The sequence below is a fragment of the Hemiscyllium ocellatum genome, chromosome 43 (assembly GCF_020745735.1).
Source record: "Hemiscyllium ocellatum isolate sHemOce1 chromosome 43, sHemOce1.pat.X.cur, whole genome shotgun sequence".
Taxonomy (NCBI): Eukaryota; Metazoa; Chordata; class Chondrichthyes; order Orectolobiformes; family Hemiscylliidae; genus Hemiscyllium; species Hemiscyllium ocellatum.
Genome location: NC_083443.1, coordinates 12,775,822 through 12,791,980, shown reverse-complemented (window position 1 = coordinate 12,791,980; position 16,159 = coordinate 12,775,822). Strand labels below are relative to the sequence as shown.

The 16,159-nt window shown below is 39.6% G+C and overlaps 1 protein-coding gene across 1 annotated transcript in view; it reads right to left on the bottom strand.

Moving 5' to 3' along the window:
- Positions 1-16,159, bottom strand: part of sec31b (SEC31 homolog B, COPII coat complex component) — an 87,556-nt gene that overhangs the window by 38,342 nt on the left and 33,055 nt on the right. The window contains exons 10-15 of the mRNA XM_060854430.1: positions 15,745-15,897; positions 13,407-13,637; positions 9,871-9,945; positions 9,179-9,271; positions 6,898-7,006; positions 389-567 (exon numbers count right to left, since the gene is read on the bottom strand). Coding sequence (XP_060710413.1) covers positions 389-567; positions 6,898-7,006; positions 9,179-9,271; positions 9,871-9,945; positions 13,407-13,637; positions 15,745-15,897 — 840 coding nt within the window. The remainder of the gene's footprint in view (positions 1-388; positions 568-6,897; positions 7,007-9,178; positions 9,272-9,870; positions 9,946-13,406; positions 13,638-15,744; positions 15,898-16,159) is intronic.

Sequence of the window (16,159 nt, the reverse complement as noted above, 5' to 3'; positions counted from 1 at the left end):
CAAACTTTTATAGTGAACTCAGTGAGATAACCAAGTTGACACGGTTGCCTCAATTCATTACATTAAGGAGGTTACCAAATGGAATAGATATTGGTCCCATTAATGGGAGATGGATTGAAACTATTCCCAGAATTAAACAATTAAAATATGTCACTGCCCCAAGATGCTCCCCAGAGAACTACACCTCCTCCCATCCTGCCTCCTAAAAACACCATCCCTTATTCCTAGTGACATATTTGAACTGTTTAATTCTGAAAACAGTTTCAATCCATGTCCCATCTTCCCTGATGCTCACTTTGTGAACAGTGTTGAATACTCTAATGCTGTTGCTTTACATTTTAGGGTGAATAAAGCTATATATTGCTCTGCAGACTGAAACAGCATTTACCCGTGAAATTTTTGTCTTCCTTTTTGCAAAATATCGGTTCTGTGTTTGAGCAAGAAGCTCTTCTCCCCCAGCTATAGCGAGAATGATGGCATCAGCGAAATGGTCATCTTTTAGACACAGTTCAACAGCACCTTCAAAGTTCCCTATTAGCAAGGCTTGGCTGATCAACCCCTCAGTATCTGAAATAGATACAAGAATCCTTCAGTAAGTAGATCTATTACTGAGTTACAGTTAAAAACAATAAAGAGATAACATGACCTTGTTGGTTCATAACTAAGCTCCATACATGCCTTCAACTTTTAATTTTCAGGAAGTGGTAACCAGCATTTATATACCATCTCAAGAATCTTCAGAGGCATGAGAAAATTCTGAACTAAAAGGTGGAGCATTAAGAGATCAAAGATTTGGGGGATTCAAGACGGCGGCGACTCAGCAAGTCTGAGTCTACAGTGCTCCTTCCAAGACTTGGGCAAAGTGGATCTCCCACCCCCACCACACTCACCAAATCATCTAAAACAGCTTTTATTTAATATAATTAGTTGTTTGGTAGTGTTAGTATTAAATTTAAATAATCTAATCTCTTAGGAAAAATGACTAAAGGGAGGAGAGCCCACAGCTCTCAGCAAGCAGGAATCCCTCTCCCACCCTCTCCAGCTGCAGCTGAGGCGTCCATGGCCGCCCCGGGGGACTTACCGACAATAACGAGCCTTGTGGAGATGATTACCAAGCTGGATGCGAAGATTGACGTGTTCATCGAAGAGTCCCGACATCGCTGGGAATCACTCTCGGCCGAGCTGCAGAAGCATGGCCGAGACATCCAGGAACTCGAGTGCCGACTCGGAGGGGCGGAGTTAAAGGCCGCTACCTCCGAGACTGCAGCTCAATCAGCCGCGGATCAGGTCCGGACTCTCAAGCAGCGAGTCCGGACCTTAGAGAATTACATCGACGACCTCGATAATCGAGGTCACCGAAAAAATATTCGTTTGCTGGGCCTTCCCGAACGGGAAGAGAAAGGCCAGCTCATAGCATTCCTGGAACAGTGGTTGCCACAATTTTTGGATCTGGAGGCTGGATCAGGCCAGGTGTGGGTAGAATGGGCCTACCGGGTCGCAATACACGGGCCTGGCTCGAACCAGCGCCCACGCCCGGTCCTGTTCCGGCTGCAGAGCTATAGGGAGAGGCAGATACTCCTAGATGCCTCTAGAAATCTTGGAAAAGATCCTAAAGCCATGATCTATAAAGGATCCAAGATCATGTTATTTCAGGACTTCTCCCCGGCTCTGGCTCGAAGGAGGAAGGCGTTCGATGAGGTGAAGAAGTGTCTAAGGGACTTAAATATTCAATACACCTTACGCTACCCAGCGACGCTATGTTTTAACCACGAAGGATCCGGGTATAATTTCAGATCTCCAGAAAAGGCTAAGGAATTTTTGGACTCTCTTAAATAAATCGTAAGAGACAATGTATGTTGGCTTGCCTTTCCCCCACTCAGATTTATATTCCCCCTCTTTTTTTTCTTTTTCCTATCTTGCTGTTTATTATTATCTGGGGGAGGGGGGCGCGAGAGGGAAATCTTTATTTGCTCTCCATTTAGCGATTTTCTCCCCCCTCCTTAGGGTTTTTTATTATTTTATTATTATATGTATGTATGTGTATATGTACATATATATGTGTATGCATGTATGTGTATATATGTATATATATAAACCGGGGGGTTTAGTTAATGTTGGTGGGGAGAGGTGGTTACCTTATTCTATTTTATTTTTGCCTCTGGGAGCGGGGTTACTTTCCTTTGCTATTTTATATTATTATATTTAATTATAATTTGTTGAAGTTGTAACTTTATAGTTATATATGTTTATATATGGTATTGATACTGCCAAATATACTCAGGTGTGGGTGGGGGTGGGGGTTAACTCTAGCTCTGTATTATATTTGAATCCTCCTCATCTTATGAAGGAGTGCCTGGGTCAAGGGTGGGGCGCTGGTTGGGAGAGGATATGATGGACCGTTGGAAAAGAAGTGATACCCCCTGGGAACAAGGGGGATAATCTCCATTCAAATATGTTTTTTTTATTATTTAAAAATAGTTTCCTTTTTATCATACTGTTATGAGTGTATTAGAGAACCTTTATTTTTGTAAATTCTATATGCTCTTTGCTCGGGATGTTTTAGATAAGGTTTCCCCTCTCGGGGGGTCTCGGATTTACCCGGATGATTATGGTTGATCAGTCGGTTAAGTGGTGCACCTGGAATGTCACATAGGAAGAGATTATTTTCTGTTCTCTCTTTCCATATAAGGAAAAATATTTTGGTAAACTGGGTGGCTGAAGGCTCCCCTGGATTTTCAAATTGGCACAGATTAATCATGGAATGTATTCCCCTTGACTTCCTCATAAATATGGTGCACCGAAAGACTGAATTATTTTTTATAAAACATGGCAACCCTTTTACATAGATATTTTGGCTATCCTAACAAGGGCTTTTATTTAATTGAGATTACAAACACGGCTGGTCTGGGGCCCCTTGGGAGAGGAATCCCATACGAATATGGGTTTTGTTATATATGATGTTAACACATTCCGAGCAAGTATTTTAATATCCAACTTCTATGTTAATCGTCGGGGTTTTTTTTTCCCCCCACCTCTTTTTTTTTCTCTCATTTTCTCTTATTTGAAAGATGTAAGTGACTCAATTATACACTCTGGCTAATTGTAGGTTAGATTAGTAGTTAATTGAGTTTTGTTTTTTCTCTTTCGGTATTTTTCTTTTGTTAAATTTTGATTATTGTATATTTAAGATTTATTTTTATATTAATGTTTGTACTTGAGAGTTTTGTTTATTTTTGTAAATTTGTTAAAACGTTAAATTTCTAATAAAAATATCTAAAAAAAAAAGAGATCAAAGATTTGAATGAAGAGTTTTGTGTTAACAGAGATCTTAAATGAAGTGGAGGAATTAGAGAGGCAGCAGGGTTAGAGCTGGCAGCTGAAAGAACGTCAGTGGGGGGAGAGAATGGGCGCATAAGAGAGCAGAGAGCTGGAGAGGAATGGTTACATCACTGTAGAGAAGAGCAAGGTCATGAAGAGATTAACTCACCTGGATGGATGATCTCAAACATCAAATGACAAGATTAGGAACTAATGCAATCAGTGAAGAGAGGAGGAGAGGCTGGAGAGACTTGTTGTAAGATAGGATACCAGTAGCAGAGTTTTGAAAGTGCTAAAGCTTACACAGTGTGGAGGACAGGAAACCAAACTAGGAGAGCATTGGAGGGGAACTGACAAAGCCATGGGCATGGTTTTCACTTGTGAATGCACAATGGTCAGGGCAGGTGGAAGAGACATAGAAAGTTCAGCTCAGACAAACATGATACCAAGGTATCAAAGAATCATTGAGAAAGGGATTTGGACATAGGGGCTAGGAAAATTAAATGATTAAGTCTAGTATTGATTGTCCCTCCATCAGTTCAACAGCAACATTATAATTTGCTAGAAATTACCAGAATGAGTACTCTATTCAAAACCTAAATGCAGCTGTTACCAAAGAACAGTTACAAGTTAACTTCTGATGGCACGTGTTCCCTCAGGCAATCTCAACCAGCTCAGTAGCTGGGTTGTTAGAATTAGTATCAACAACACAAATAAGAGAGATGGGGAAGCAGACAAAATAAGCCAGAGTTCTGGCAGTCAGGAAGTATCAAAGGACTGGAAAATTGCCAATGTGACATCTCTGTTCAAAAAGAGAGGCAATAGACAGGTAAGCAGATTGGGGCTGAAAATGTGTTGCTGGAAAAGTGCAGCAGGTCAGGCAGCATCCAAGGAGCAGGAAAATCGACGTTTCGGGCATGAGCCCTTCTTCAGGAAGGGCTGTCTGACCTGCTGCGCTTTTCGAGCAACACATCTTCAGCTCTGATCTCCAGCATCGGCAGTCTTCCTCCTAGGTAAGCAGATTAGCCTCAGATCTATTATTGGAAAAGTACTGAAATCAATTATTAAATAAATAATAATAGAATGTTGAGAAAATCATAATCTAATCAAGCAGAGTCAGCATGGTTTCACAAAAGGAAAATTGGGTGTGACTCAATTCTTAGAGCTTTCCAAGGTAGTCCCAACCAGAGCGGATAGAGGGGAACCAGTAGATGTGCTGTACTTGGACTTCCAGAAGGCATTCATCAAGATACTTCACTAAAGCTTAGGTCATAAGAGCCCACAAAGTTGGGAGTAGTATATTGCCATAGTTAGGGAATTGGCTCATGGGCAGGAAACTGAGTGTGAAAAAGAGCTTTTTTTTTGCATCGACAGTCTGTGACCGGTGGGGTTCCACAGGGATCAGTACCAAGACTGCAACTGTCTGTGATATATATTAATTACTTGGAGAAAGGAAGCAAGCACACTGCAGCCATGTTTCTAGATGACACAAAATAGGTGGAAAGATTGGTTGTAGGAGGGATACAAATCAGTTATAGAGAAATATTAACAGTTTACGTAAGTGGGCAAAAAGTTGGCAACGTGGGGAAATGTGAACTTGTCCATTTTAGAAGGAAGAACAAAGATCAGAACATTATTTAAATAGAGAAAACCTGCAACATAAAGGGATTTGGGGGTATTTCTGCACAAAAATTGGAAATTTAGCACACAGGGCTGCAGTTAATGGAATGTTGGCCCTTCTTTCAAAGGGTTTGGCAATAAGACATAGGAGCAGAATTAGACTATGTAGCCCATCTAGTCTGTTCTGCCATTCGATCAGTTATGAGAGTAAGGAACTCTACAATGCGCTGGCGAAACCACTTATGGAGTCTTGTGAGGAGTTTTGGTCCCCTTAGTGAAAGGGAAATATTATTTAATTGGAGGCTGTTCAGAGAAGCTTCAGTAGGATAATCCCATGTATGGATGGGTTGTCTCATGAGCAAAGGTTATTTAGGACGAGAAGAAGTGATCTCATTAAAACAAATAGGATTAAGAGCCATGACAGAGTAACTAGTGAGAGAATGTTATTCGTCATGGGAGAGTCTATGTCCAGAGGGCATAACCTCAGGATCAAGGAGTGCCAATTTAAGATGGAGATGAGAAGGAATTTCTACTCTGAGGGTTGAGTGCCACAGAGAGCTGTGGGGACAAAGTCCTTTTTTAATATTTAAGGCTGAGATAGATTCTTGATCAGTAGGGGAATCAAGGATTGTGGGAAAAGGCAGGAAAGTGGATGCCTACAATCCTATTGAATGATGAGACAGGCTGGAGGGGCCAAACAGCCTACTCCTGTTCCAATTTCCTATGGTTACTGTAAGAGCAGCCCAATTCTTACTTTTATATATATTTTAAATACTTTCCCCCCTTGGTTTTATCAGTTTTTAGTCTTAGTAAATTTAATTAGTGATTTCTGTTGGCTTCGGACCTGTACACAACTGCAGATGGCTCATGACAATCCTGTGAGCAAGTGATAGATCAAGGGTGGTTGATGAGATGAAGGTAACAATGACTGAAGAAATATCCAATGAATAGCTTTACAATTGCTACTTTGTGGACAAGGGTCAAAAAGTTATGTTTTTCTGCTTCAAATGCATTTAAGCGCTTGTTATTCTGCAATTGTGACCAGTGGCAAGATAAGAATTGAAACTATTTATCTGTTAAGGTGACCTTGGATAACAGGTTCTGAAGTTGCTTGTTCTACTCAAAGGTTGAGGTTATGAACACTGCAAAAACTGACTGAAGCCACAGGGAGAAAGATGTGCATCAGCAAAGGCAAATGCAATTGTCTGGCAATGATCGCAGATGAAAAGGAATTGGATAAACGTGTGTGTGACATCCTAAAGGTAGTGTAAGAATCAGCTTAATGAACATCAGGAACCGGAGAGGTTCACTGAGATCATCAGAGAGGAGTGGTCTGGACAACTACTGAAGTCATGAAAGAGCTCTTGATTGACCACTCGAGACAGACACTTGCAAATGGGAACATCAAGAGCAGATCTTGAGAGTTTTTTTAAAAAAAAATTAATTAGTCAGATGTGGGCTTCGTTGGCTACACAAGCGTTTATTGCTCATCTCTAATTGCCCTCAAGATGGTGATAGCGAGCTGTCTTGGTGAACCACTGATTTCCATTTGACGTTGGTGCACTGACAATGTGTTAGGGTGGGAGTGCCTGGAATTTGACTCAGCAATGCTGGAAGTGTGACAATATATTTCCAAGTCAGGATGGTGAGTGGCTTGCAAGTGGAGCTATTAACCATTGCCCTTGTCATTATAAATGACAATAGTTGTGTACTTGGAAGATGCTAAAGGCACCTTGATGAATTTCTGGAGTGCATCTTGGATTTCTACAGCTCAAATCAAAAGCCTGTAAACACAGTAAATGCTACCATCAGGTGCAACTAACACGCTCACAGGAACACTGTTTCAGTATGACACTGTGTCAGCAGCACCAGCAGTGCATGCATCTTGAAGCTTGCTGCAGCTGCTCATGTTATTGACCCTTTTCAAAACGCATTGCCCAAGAACCATCCACTATTTACCTCCTGTGACAGGGATTTCAAAGAGAGGTCTTTCCCCTGGAATATTGTCAAAGAAGTCAGAAGTTGTCGAGGCATCCCCTGCAGCTACAGACTCCTCAGAGCTCGAACTCTGGAAAAGCAGGGAAACAAAAAATTCAAAAATCACCACCTTTGAGGACAGAAGCATCCACACTCCACTGAACAAAGTTATAAACAGTACTCATTTTTTGATCTCAACATTAGGACTACTTAGGACTGACTAGGTTACAAAGAACTATGCATGTTGTTTTTGAAAGATTTTGGAAATTGCAGTTTACGCATTAATGCTATTTAAATCACATTGATAATGCAATGCTCATTTGTAATCAAAAGTGTGTTTTTGCACCCTGCATTCAATGAGATAAAACTACATGCCAGCAGCTGAACTTCCTTTTTTAAATCTAGCCTATAATTAGAATCTTGGCATTATCAACATCACTGTAGATCTACAAATACTTATAGCAATCTGCTTTAAATCTTTCACCCTTATGACTTCAGCTTTTTTGACATTCTAACTATCTACTTGCCAAACCTAATGATGGAGTTTCAATACCAGTGCACATTTCACCTCATCCCATGCTGGAGTGCTCCTATTGCCCCATCTGCTGGCAACCATCAACCACTGCATAACAATCCAAACTTGGATTGACTTTGACAAATAGAATCTTGGGTAGAAGGTTTGTTCATACTGCCTCTTTCCACACTACATTCTTTATATTCCCATTTCTGTAGTCATATCTGCTTCTTTAGTTTTGCTTATAGATTTAACTGACCCATGGTATTCTGTAACTTAAAAAAGGTATACCTTGCAATCTTTCTTTTTAAAGAATCTCATTTATGTTCAGCAATGTTTGTCCAATTCTATTTCCACTTCACCAAGCTCATCATCTTTTCGACATGTAAATCTAGTTCAATCCAAGCTTGGATTGGCAATCGAAGATAAAATTTAAAGACCAGCAGAAACAGGAGTATGCCATCCAGCCTCACTAAAGGTTAATGCACATTTACAAAAAGTAATGTTGTACTCTAAAATCATGAATGGCTGCAACACAGGAAACCATCATATCAGGACCTGCTCTCTCTAAGAGCTACTCAGCTAGTTCCACTTTCCTGCCTTTTCCCATTAGCTCTGAATTATTTTCTCTTCTGATAATTATCAAATTCCCAATGAGATGGAGACAGATGTAAAATTAGGGTCACAGGTCTCAGAACAATGGGCAGACTATCTAAGGCTGAGATTAAAGAATAATTTCTTCTGTCAGAGGGTTGAGACTTTTTAGAATTCTTTACGCTAGAAGGTTGCAAAACTCATTCATTTGACATTGAGGTTGAGGATCAGCCATGGTCTAGAATGGCAGATCAGGGTGTAGGGGCTGAATGGCCCACTCTTAATCCTCTTACATTCCCTTTTGAAAACCGCAGTTAAATCTGATTCCATCAGTTGCGCAGGTTGAACATTCCAGATGCCAACAATTCACTGTGTAAAGCAGCATAATTTCATGTCATCTCTTGTTCTTTTAACACCCGCCTTAAGTGAATGTCTTCTGGCTCATATCCCTTCAGGCAATGGGAACAGTTTCTTTCTATCTATATATATATAGGCCTTAAAGGGTACAGCATAGATTCATCAGCATGATACCAGAGCTTAAAGGTCACATGATGAGGACTGGTTGCATAAATGTGGCTTGTAACCTTATGAGTTAAGACATTCTATCTATCTGCAATATTTAAAGTTAAATAAATCTCAAACACAATTAGACTATTTAAGTGAACTCAGGAAGCTGTTTTCCAAAGTGTAGAAATCAGAAATACTCTGCTCAAAGGAGGCTATGGATTCTGGACCATTAAAATTTGCAGATGGGCATCAACATCTATCTAGGTACTTGCATACCAAAGGAATGGATCGGTGCTAAATTAATCTGAACCTCAATTCCATGTATCATAATCTATCATAATAGTAGAGCAGATTCAAAGAACTGAATGGCCTACTCTTGTTAATATGAAAGTTTACAGTCAGTATTAGTAACTGTCCACAGCTTGCTTGAAGATCAGAGTAAATGCCTGGACTTCAGATTCTACTGCAATTTGAACTTCTATATTATTAATTCACAATTCAGCTTTTCTTAAATGCGACTAAATAAGTTGTCTGTCTAAGCATGGTATTACTACTACTGGACCTGGAAAAACATACAAATGCATGTGTACCGGGAAAAGTGCCAAGGCCAACGAAGTTTGGGAACAATTATAACTGAACAGCAAGTACCTGACTAGAGACACCTGGCGTCTTCTGTACTCGTTCATTAGCTTCCACTTCTAGACTTTTCAATCGTGCACTGTTACCTAGAGCCGAGGCGATCTGAAAGCGATAATTTAATGCGGTGACCACAACTGACAACATTCAGAAAGAAAGAAAAATCAGAGAATAAATCATAAAATAGTTACAGATCATTCAGATAGATAGGAGAGGAGAAAGCATGCAAATGAGAGAGCAAAATATGGAATAAAGTGGGTGAAAGGTTAGCCTGAGCAAACAAGCAAGAGCACGTCCAAACAAAACTAAGGGAGTGTGCAAGAACAGGAGACAGTAACAGAAAGGGGTAGGACGACAATGTGGACAAGACAAAATGGACAAGGAAATTCAACGTATTTACAGAATAAAGAAAACACTTTCAAAGAAACTCAAGTTTACATCATCACAGAAAATCAATCAGCTCATTGCTAAAAGAAATTCATTTTCTTTAATTTAAAAAAAAATTAACATGATCTAACAAGTCATTGCTTGAACTGACTTTCCGTGGTTCAATGCAAATGTATGACATATTAGCAACCAGCTTCAGCTCACTTACTCCAATGCCAATGTGTAACCATACTTATAGATTCAAACCTCACCAAGTAAATTCAGTGCTCTGTTAATACCATCTACAGTTAGACTTTCCCAAGTCATAGCGTGTTTACCTGCTTATCCAATCCTTCCTTACTGTAGCCAAGCAAATTCAAGTATTTTGTCCGAGGATCTTGTTCAAAGTTTACCTGGATGGAGGCAAGTATTAATCTGCATTAGTACAGAACTGTTTCACCCTCATTAACACGATTGACATTGAACCATTTAATTAGAGAGCTTTTGAGAGATAAATGCACTGCCAAAATGGTCCTATGCTACACGGATTAAGGAGATCCTTGGTTTGTGCCAAGTGAGCTGTTTTCTGGGGAACTGATGGGATTGCCTTTGTGCTCCTGAGGTGGACAGGAGGATTCTCAGACTGCACTGCAAGGATAGGATCGTGTTTGACACAGATGGTCAAATAGCTGCTCGACAACATTCGTGTTGAACAACTACAGAGGTAAGGGATTTGAGAGCTGCAAAACAGCATACCAACAGGTGCCTACAGGAGCAAAGAGACAAAACAATTGGAGGGAGCAGGAGTAAAATAAAAACCAACTTGATCATCAGAGAAGGACAAGCAGGAGCCTTCAGTAAGTTGTATATCTGTACATTCACACTAATTGTAAACATGGTTGAGAACTAGCTGAGTGCAAATAGACAGATAGCAAGGCAAATGGACAGGTGCTTTAATTGGCAGGACTCTATTAGTGATACCCCATAGGATTTTGTCAATAAATATTCACTATATTTATCAACATCACAAATGAAGAGACAGAAAGCCTCATGTCAAAATTTGCTGAAGGTACAAAGATGAGCAATATTGTAAACAGTTTTGAAGAAGCAAGAAAATTTCCAAGTCCGGTAGCACAGCGGTAATTTCTCAGGGCTAGTAATCCAGAAGCCCAGGCCAGTGTTTTGGAGACATGGGTTCAAATCCCAACATGGCAAATGGTGAAACTTGAATTTAATAGAAATCTGGAACAGAGCTGACCTAATGGTGACCATTGTCGATTGTCATAAAATCGCACTAGGTTCACTGATGTCCTGCAAGGAAAGAAATCTGCCATCCTTACCTGGTTTGGCTTACATGCAACACCTGATCCACCACAATGTGACTGACTCATAACTGCCTTCTGGGCAATTATGGATGGACAATAAATGTTGGCTTAGCCAAATGATACCCACATTCGTGAATTAATACTTTAAAAAATTAAGTGAATTGGCAAGCAAATTTCAATGTAGGTACGTGTGTGGCCATGTAGTTTGGACTGAAAAAGAGCAGAACAATTTTTCTGGAACACAGAATAGTTTTGATCTCCTGATCTAAGGAAAGACATACTGACATTGGAGGCAGTCCAGAGAAGATTCACTAGTGTGATTGCAGATGTGGAGGGATTTTCTTATGAGAAGAGACTGACATCAAGGGTTTCTCCTCTCAGAGGGAAGTGAATCGGTGGAATTTTCTATCACACAGAGATGTAGAGACTGGGTCATTAAGTATATTCGGAGATGAGTTGACATATTTTTAGTCAGAGAGAGAATCAAGGGTTATGGAGTAAGGTGTTTAGGATTATCAGACCAGCTGTGATCTCACTAAGTGGCAGAAGAGACTTGATGGGCCAAATTGCCTACCTCCGCACATACATCTTAACAATCAATCGAGCAACAATTACCATAACTTTAAAACTGAGGTGAGCAGATTTGGTTTCTGCTTTAGTTGTGCCCACAACACAGACTTACCATATTCATATTTCCCAACATTTTTGGGGTAGTGCTAGTTAACCTGTCAAAATGGTGACCTTGATAATGAAAACTCAGGTAAATTAACATTCTGAAAGCACATTTTAACTCATTGCTCCTACAAAGTCATGATAGACTTTGCTTTTGCTGTGCCTATTCTTTGGCATATCTGGCTATTTTCAGTCATTTGCTTGTTAACAGTTGCATCTACTGTTGCAAAGGCAGGAAAGGTGTACATATAGAGTTAGGTCACAGACCAGCCTAGACCACCTGGATGGTGGAATAGACTTGGGGGCTAAATATTTATTTTTGGTCCTTGGAAAATTATTTCAAACATAAATTATTTTGGATGGCGAGGAAGCCACATTAACATTGCTGTCAAATGTTTTATCCATTTAACAAAGAACCAGCAGATCTCAGGCCCTGTCAGTTCACAGGACAATAGGTATGTAATTTCAGCAACAGTTTTCAATTACTCATCCATCTTAAATTTAAATAATGTGTAAAACTATAAAACATTAAATAATTATTCAGTGCAAAGATAGCTCTCGCTGATGGTACTGTGACAGAAACAAATCCTATCTGGTAAAATTTCAGTATTGTATCTTTACCAATTAACATTTTAAAAAATGGTGTACTAATTTTTTAAAAATCCTCAAACTGCATTTCTACAAGTGTTTTGTTGTTTTCACAGAAGAAATATCATATTCAAATATTGTTTGAAAATATTTATCAGTTTCAAAGGGCAACTTTACATTAATGGGAATGAATGATCAGAAACCAGCTAAAGTTTGCAATCTTATATTTAAGTTTTTAATCTTGCTTCTGATTTCCTGCAGACTCAAACTATATAACTCTTACTTCAGTATCTACTGCACTACAGCCCACCGCGCTCCATCACTGATGCTCATGTTTTCACCTGACTAGATTGCATACTTCTGAAACACCCATATTCTCTGTCTCTCCTCATTGAGGACTATCTTCAAAATGCATTGCTGCTGATGGTTTCGTGACCCATTTTGCCAACTCCTCCTCCACAATTTCCATATTTGTTACACCTGTCTGATGTGCTTCAAACATACAAGATCCTGAGGAGACTCTACAGGGTGGAGGCTGAAAGGGTGCTTTCCTTTGTAGGTGAGACCAGATCCCAGCCCCTATTTAAGAGAGATGAGGAGGGACTTTCTTTTCAAAGAGGTCTCAAGTTTTTGAAACTCTCTCCAAGAGGGGAGGAGGCAGAGTCATTGAATATTTTTAGGGCAGAGGTAGATAGGTTATTGACTAACAAAGGAGTCAAAGGTCATCGGAGTAGCCAGGAAACTGGATTTGAAATCAGCTCAGCTCACAATCATATCAAATGGCATAGCAGTTTCAAGGTGCCAAATGACATTCTCTTTCTAGTTTGTAGGCATTTATGTTCTGGGACTTTTTCCTACATTAAAGCTACTGTAAAAGTACAATTTTTTTGCAGCATTAACCACATTATTTATTTGACAGACATTGTAATTGTCTGAAATTACAGCGTCACTTCACGCAAGGAATGGTGGGCAATGAAAAAAATCAAAGCAGACTCCTGTTCACTTAAATGGTTAAATAATTAATATTCTGGCCATTGCTCAAAAGAAACCTGCCTCAAAATAACAGGAAGCCAAAAAGCTTGGATATGTGGCTGTCTACTCCCCTGTTGGTTTCCACACTGTGGCATGCATACACTCTTAAAAAAATCTAAAAGTTCAGTTAAAATATTCTGAAAATGGCTTTCATACTTTGAACTAATCTTTTGCTTGAGGAACAAAGTTAGCTGTGAATTATAAAAAGCATTGTTGGCAAGCTCTAGTATGCAGTAAGCTGTCAAAGTAATATGCACCTTTAAGAAGTTCCAGATGTTCTTGTCAAAATCTGTAGGAGCAGTATTAATCTTAGACTGACAGTACTGAACAAAAGCCTCTGACCGGAGAGCTGTCTGGAGTTCATTGGAACGGTGCAAAAACTCTGTCTCTGTAGTAACCACACTGACAAACACTTGACGCGCAACAGGTTGCTGTATCTGTGGTGGAGACGCTTTCGGGTTGGAAAAAGTGATCAGCTTCCCTCCAAACTGCAATATAAAAATGCAGGGTTAAGAAAAAAAGTGGTAAGAAAGACGATCTTGACTTCTTTATAAGCATAATTATAAAATTACACATTGTTTAACAAATGTCTCTCAAGTAGTTTAGAATCCAAGTATTATTAAAAAGAAAGACATAGTGTTGAAGATTTTTGTCTTGTACGTACCTGCCACTGGCAGGAATTGTAAATGTTTATACTTATACCAGTTCTTATGCAGGATAAATTGTTGCTTGCTTTGAAATTTATATTCTCCCTCTGTACTAGTGATTAAAGGATCTGACAGTTTGTCTCCCTCTTCAGCAATACTTTGAAGTGGTTTCAGAGAAGTTAATTAGGATATTTGAGAAATTAAATCAATTCTAAATGTACAGACCCCTAAAGGCATGCATAGAATCACAGAATTGTACAGCATGGAAACAGACCCTTCGGTCCAACTCGTCTATGCTAACAAGATATCCTAAATAAATCTTGTTTCATTTGCCAGCATTTGACCCATATCCCTGTAAACCTTTCCTATTCATATACCCATCTGGATGCCTTTTAAATGTTATAATTGTACCAGCCTCAATCACTTCCTCTGGCAGATCATTCCACACACACACACCACCTGTGTGTGAAAAAGTTGCCCCTTAGGTCCCTTTTAACTCTTTCCCCTCTCACTTTAAAGCTATATCCTATAGTTTTGCACTCCCATACCCCAGGGAAAAGACTTTGGCTATTAATCCTATCCAGGCCCCTCAAGATTTACCATTAAGTGTGTAATTCCTGCTCTAATTTGCCTTTCCAAAATGCAGCACCTCACATTTATCTAAATTAAACTCCTCAGCCCACTGGCCCATCTGATCAAGATCCCTTTGTACTCTGAGGTAATCTTCCTTGCTGTTCACAACATCTTTAATTTTGGTGTCATCTGCAAACGTACTAACCATGCCTCCTATGTTCACATGCAAATCATTTACATAAATGATGAATGACGAATAGCTTCAAACCTTTTTTATTTGTATTCATTCAAGGATTATGGCCATCGCTGGCTAGGCCAACATTTAGTGCCTGCTCCTAATTGTTGGGACTCAACCACATTGCTATGGTGCTGGAGCCACACAAGGACTAGACCTTTCCTAAAACAACATTAGTGAACTAGATGGGTTTTTCCACAACATTCGACAATGGTCACCATTAGACTCTTAATTCAAATTCCACCATCTGCCATGGCAGGATTCGAATTGAGGTCTCCAGACATTTACCTCGGTTTCTGGATTAATAGTCTACTGACAATACCACAAGGGCAACTCTCAAAACAATTGTAAATGTTGTTACAGCAAGAGATTTTGCTTTGAAGGAACAAGGTTAACTCAGGCAATTGCAGAGCTTTTCTACTTTACCACTTTCTAAACAGGACCATTATAGAAGAATCATTGTTTTTTAAGTTTATTTAGATATCTAAACACTATGGAAACAGCTTGCTCTCATTTGTTCAAACCAGAAAATCTAAGATGTATATGCAGTCTTCACCTTGTGGTTTAGCTGCAGGCATTCTGAACAGTAAGAAACCACCTGTATAATAGGATGTTTTCTGGAAACCGAATTTCTGGCTAACTTCCTTGGACCTGACAAAACATACTGATTCTGAATGGCCACATCATAGTGCAAAATGAAATCAACCTACATCTATCGAGGAAAGATAATAAAAGCAGGACAAGGGAATTTCCTTTCAAGCTGTCCTGTAGCCAACATTAGACCTGAAAAGTGCATGTCCACAAGTTTTCAACCAAGGAATTTAAAATGCTCTAGCAAATACATGATGGGACAATTAACTCCTCAGGGCTAATTCCACAATGTCAATCTAGCCAACTTTGTGGTGCGCCAAGAAGGGACCATTGGGAGAAAATCAATGATGTTTTTCTGAAAGATTGTTGACACAAGGTCTCAATATTGACATCACAGAGTGCATCGCACTGACTTTCATTGATGCTGTAATTGAACATCATAGCTCCCTTAAAACTTCATATGTATGGCATTCCTAATTCAGGTGCAACATGTGTCAACTCCACCTTACAAGACCAATCAACCGCACGATATAGCAAGTCATGACTTACAGCAAATGATGCTCCCACAGGTCGACGGATCCATTTGGGGGGTTTTTTCAAAGGAAGCACCACTGTGGGTGGAACGGATTTCTGTGGGATATCTAGAAGAGAAAGAGTCTGCCCTGTTCCAAATGGGTCCAGATTGTTGAATGAGGAAGAAATCTAAATCCAAAAGCAATATGGTAAAAGGCATTTCAGAGCACTTTCATAGATTAAAATCTGCAACTCTATACTGTAATCAAAGTGAACATTTCAATCGATTCTTTAATTTTCAGAATATTTAATTCGGCATTGTGCATCAGGATCAAGAAAGGAAAATTTCAGGCCTCTGGTGAAATTTAATCTGTTCAATTGGCTTTGTGACAATTCGAATGGAGAGGGAAGAAATACTTCAGAAAATCTGAGAGCGAGTGTGGTCTGGGAG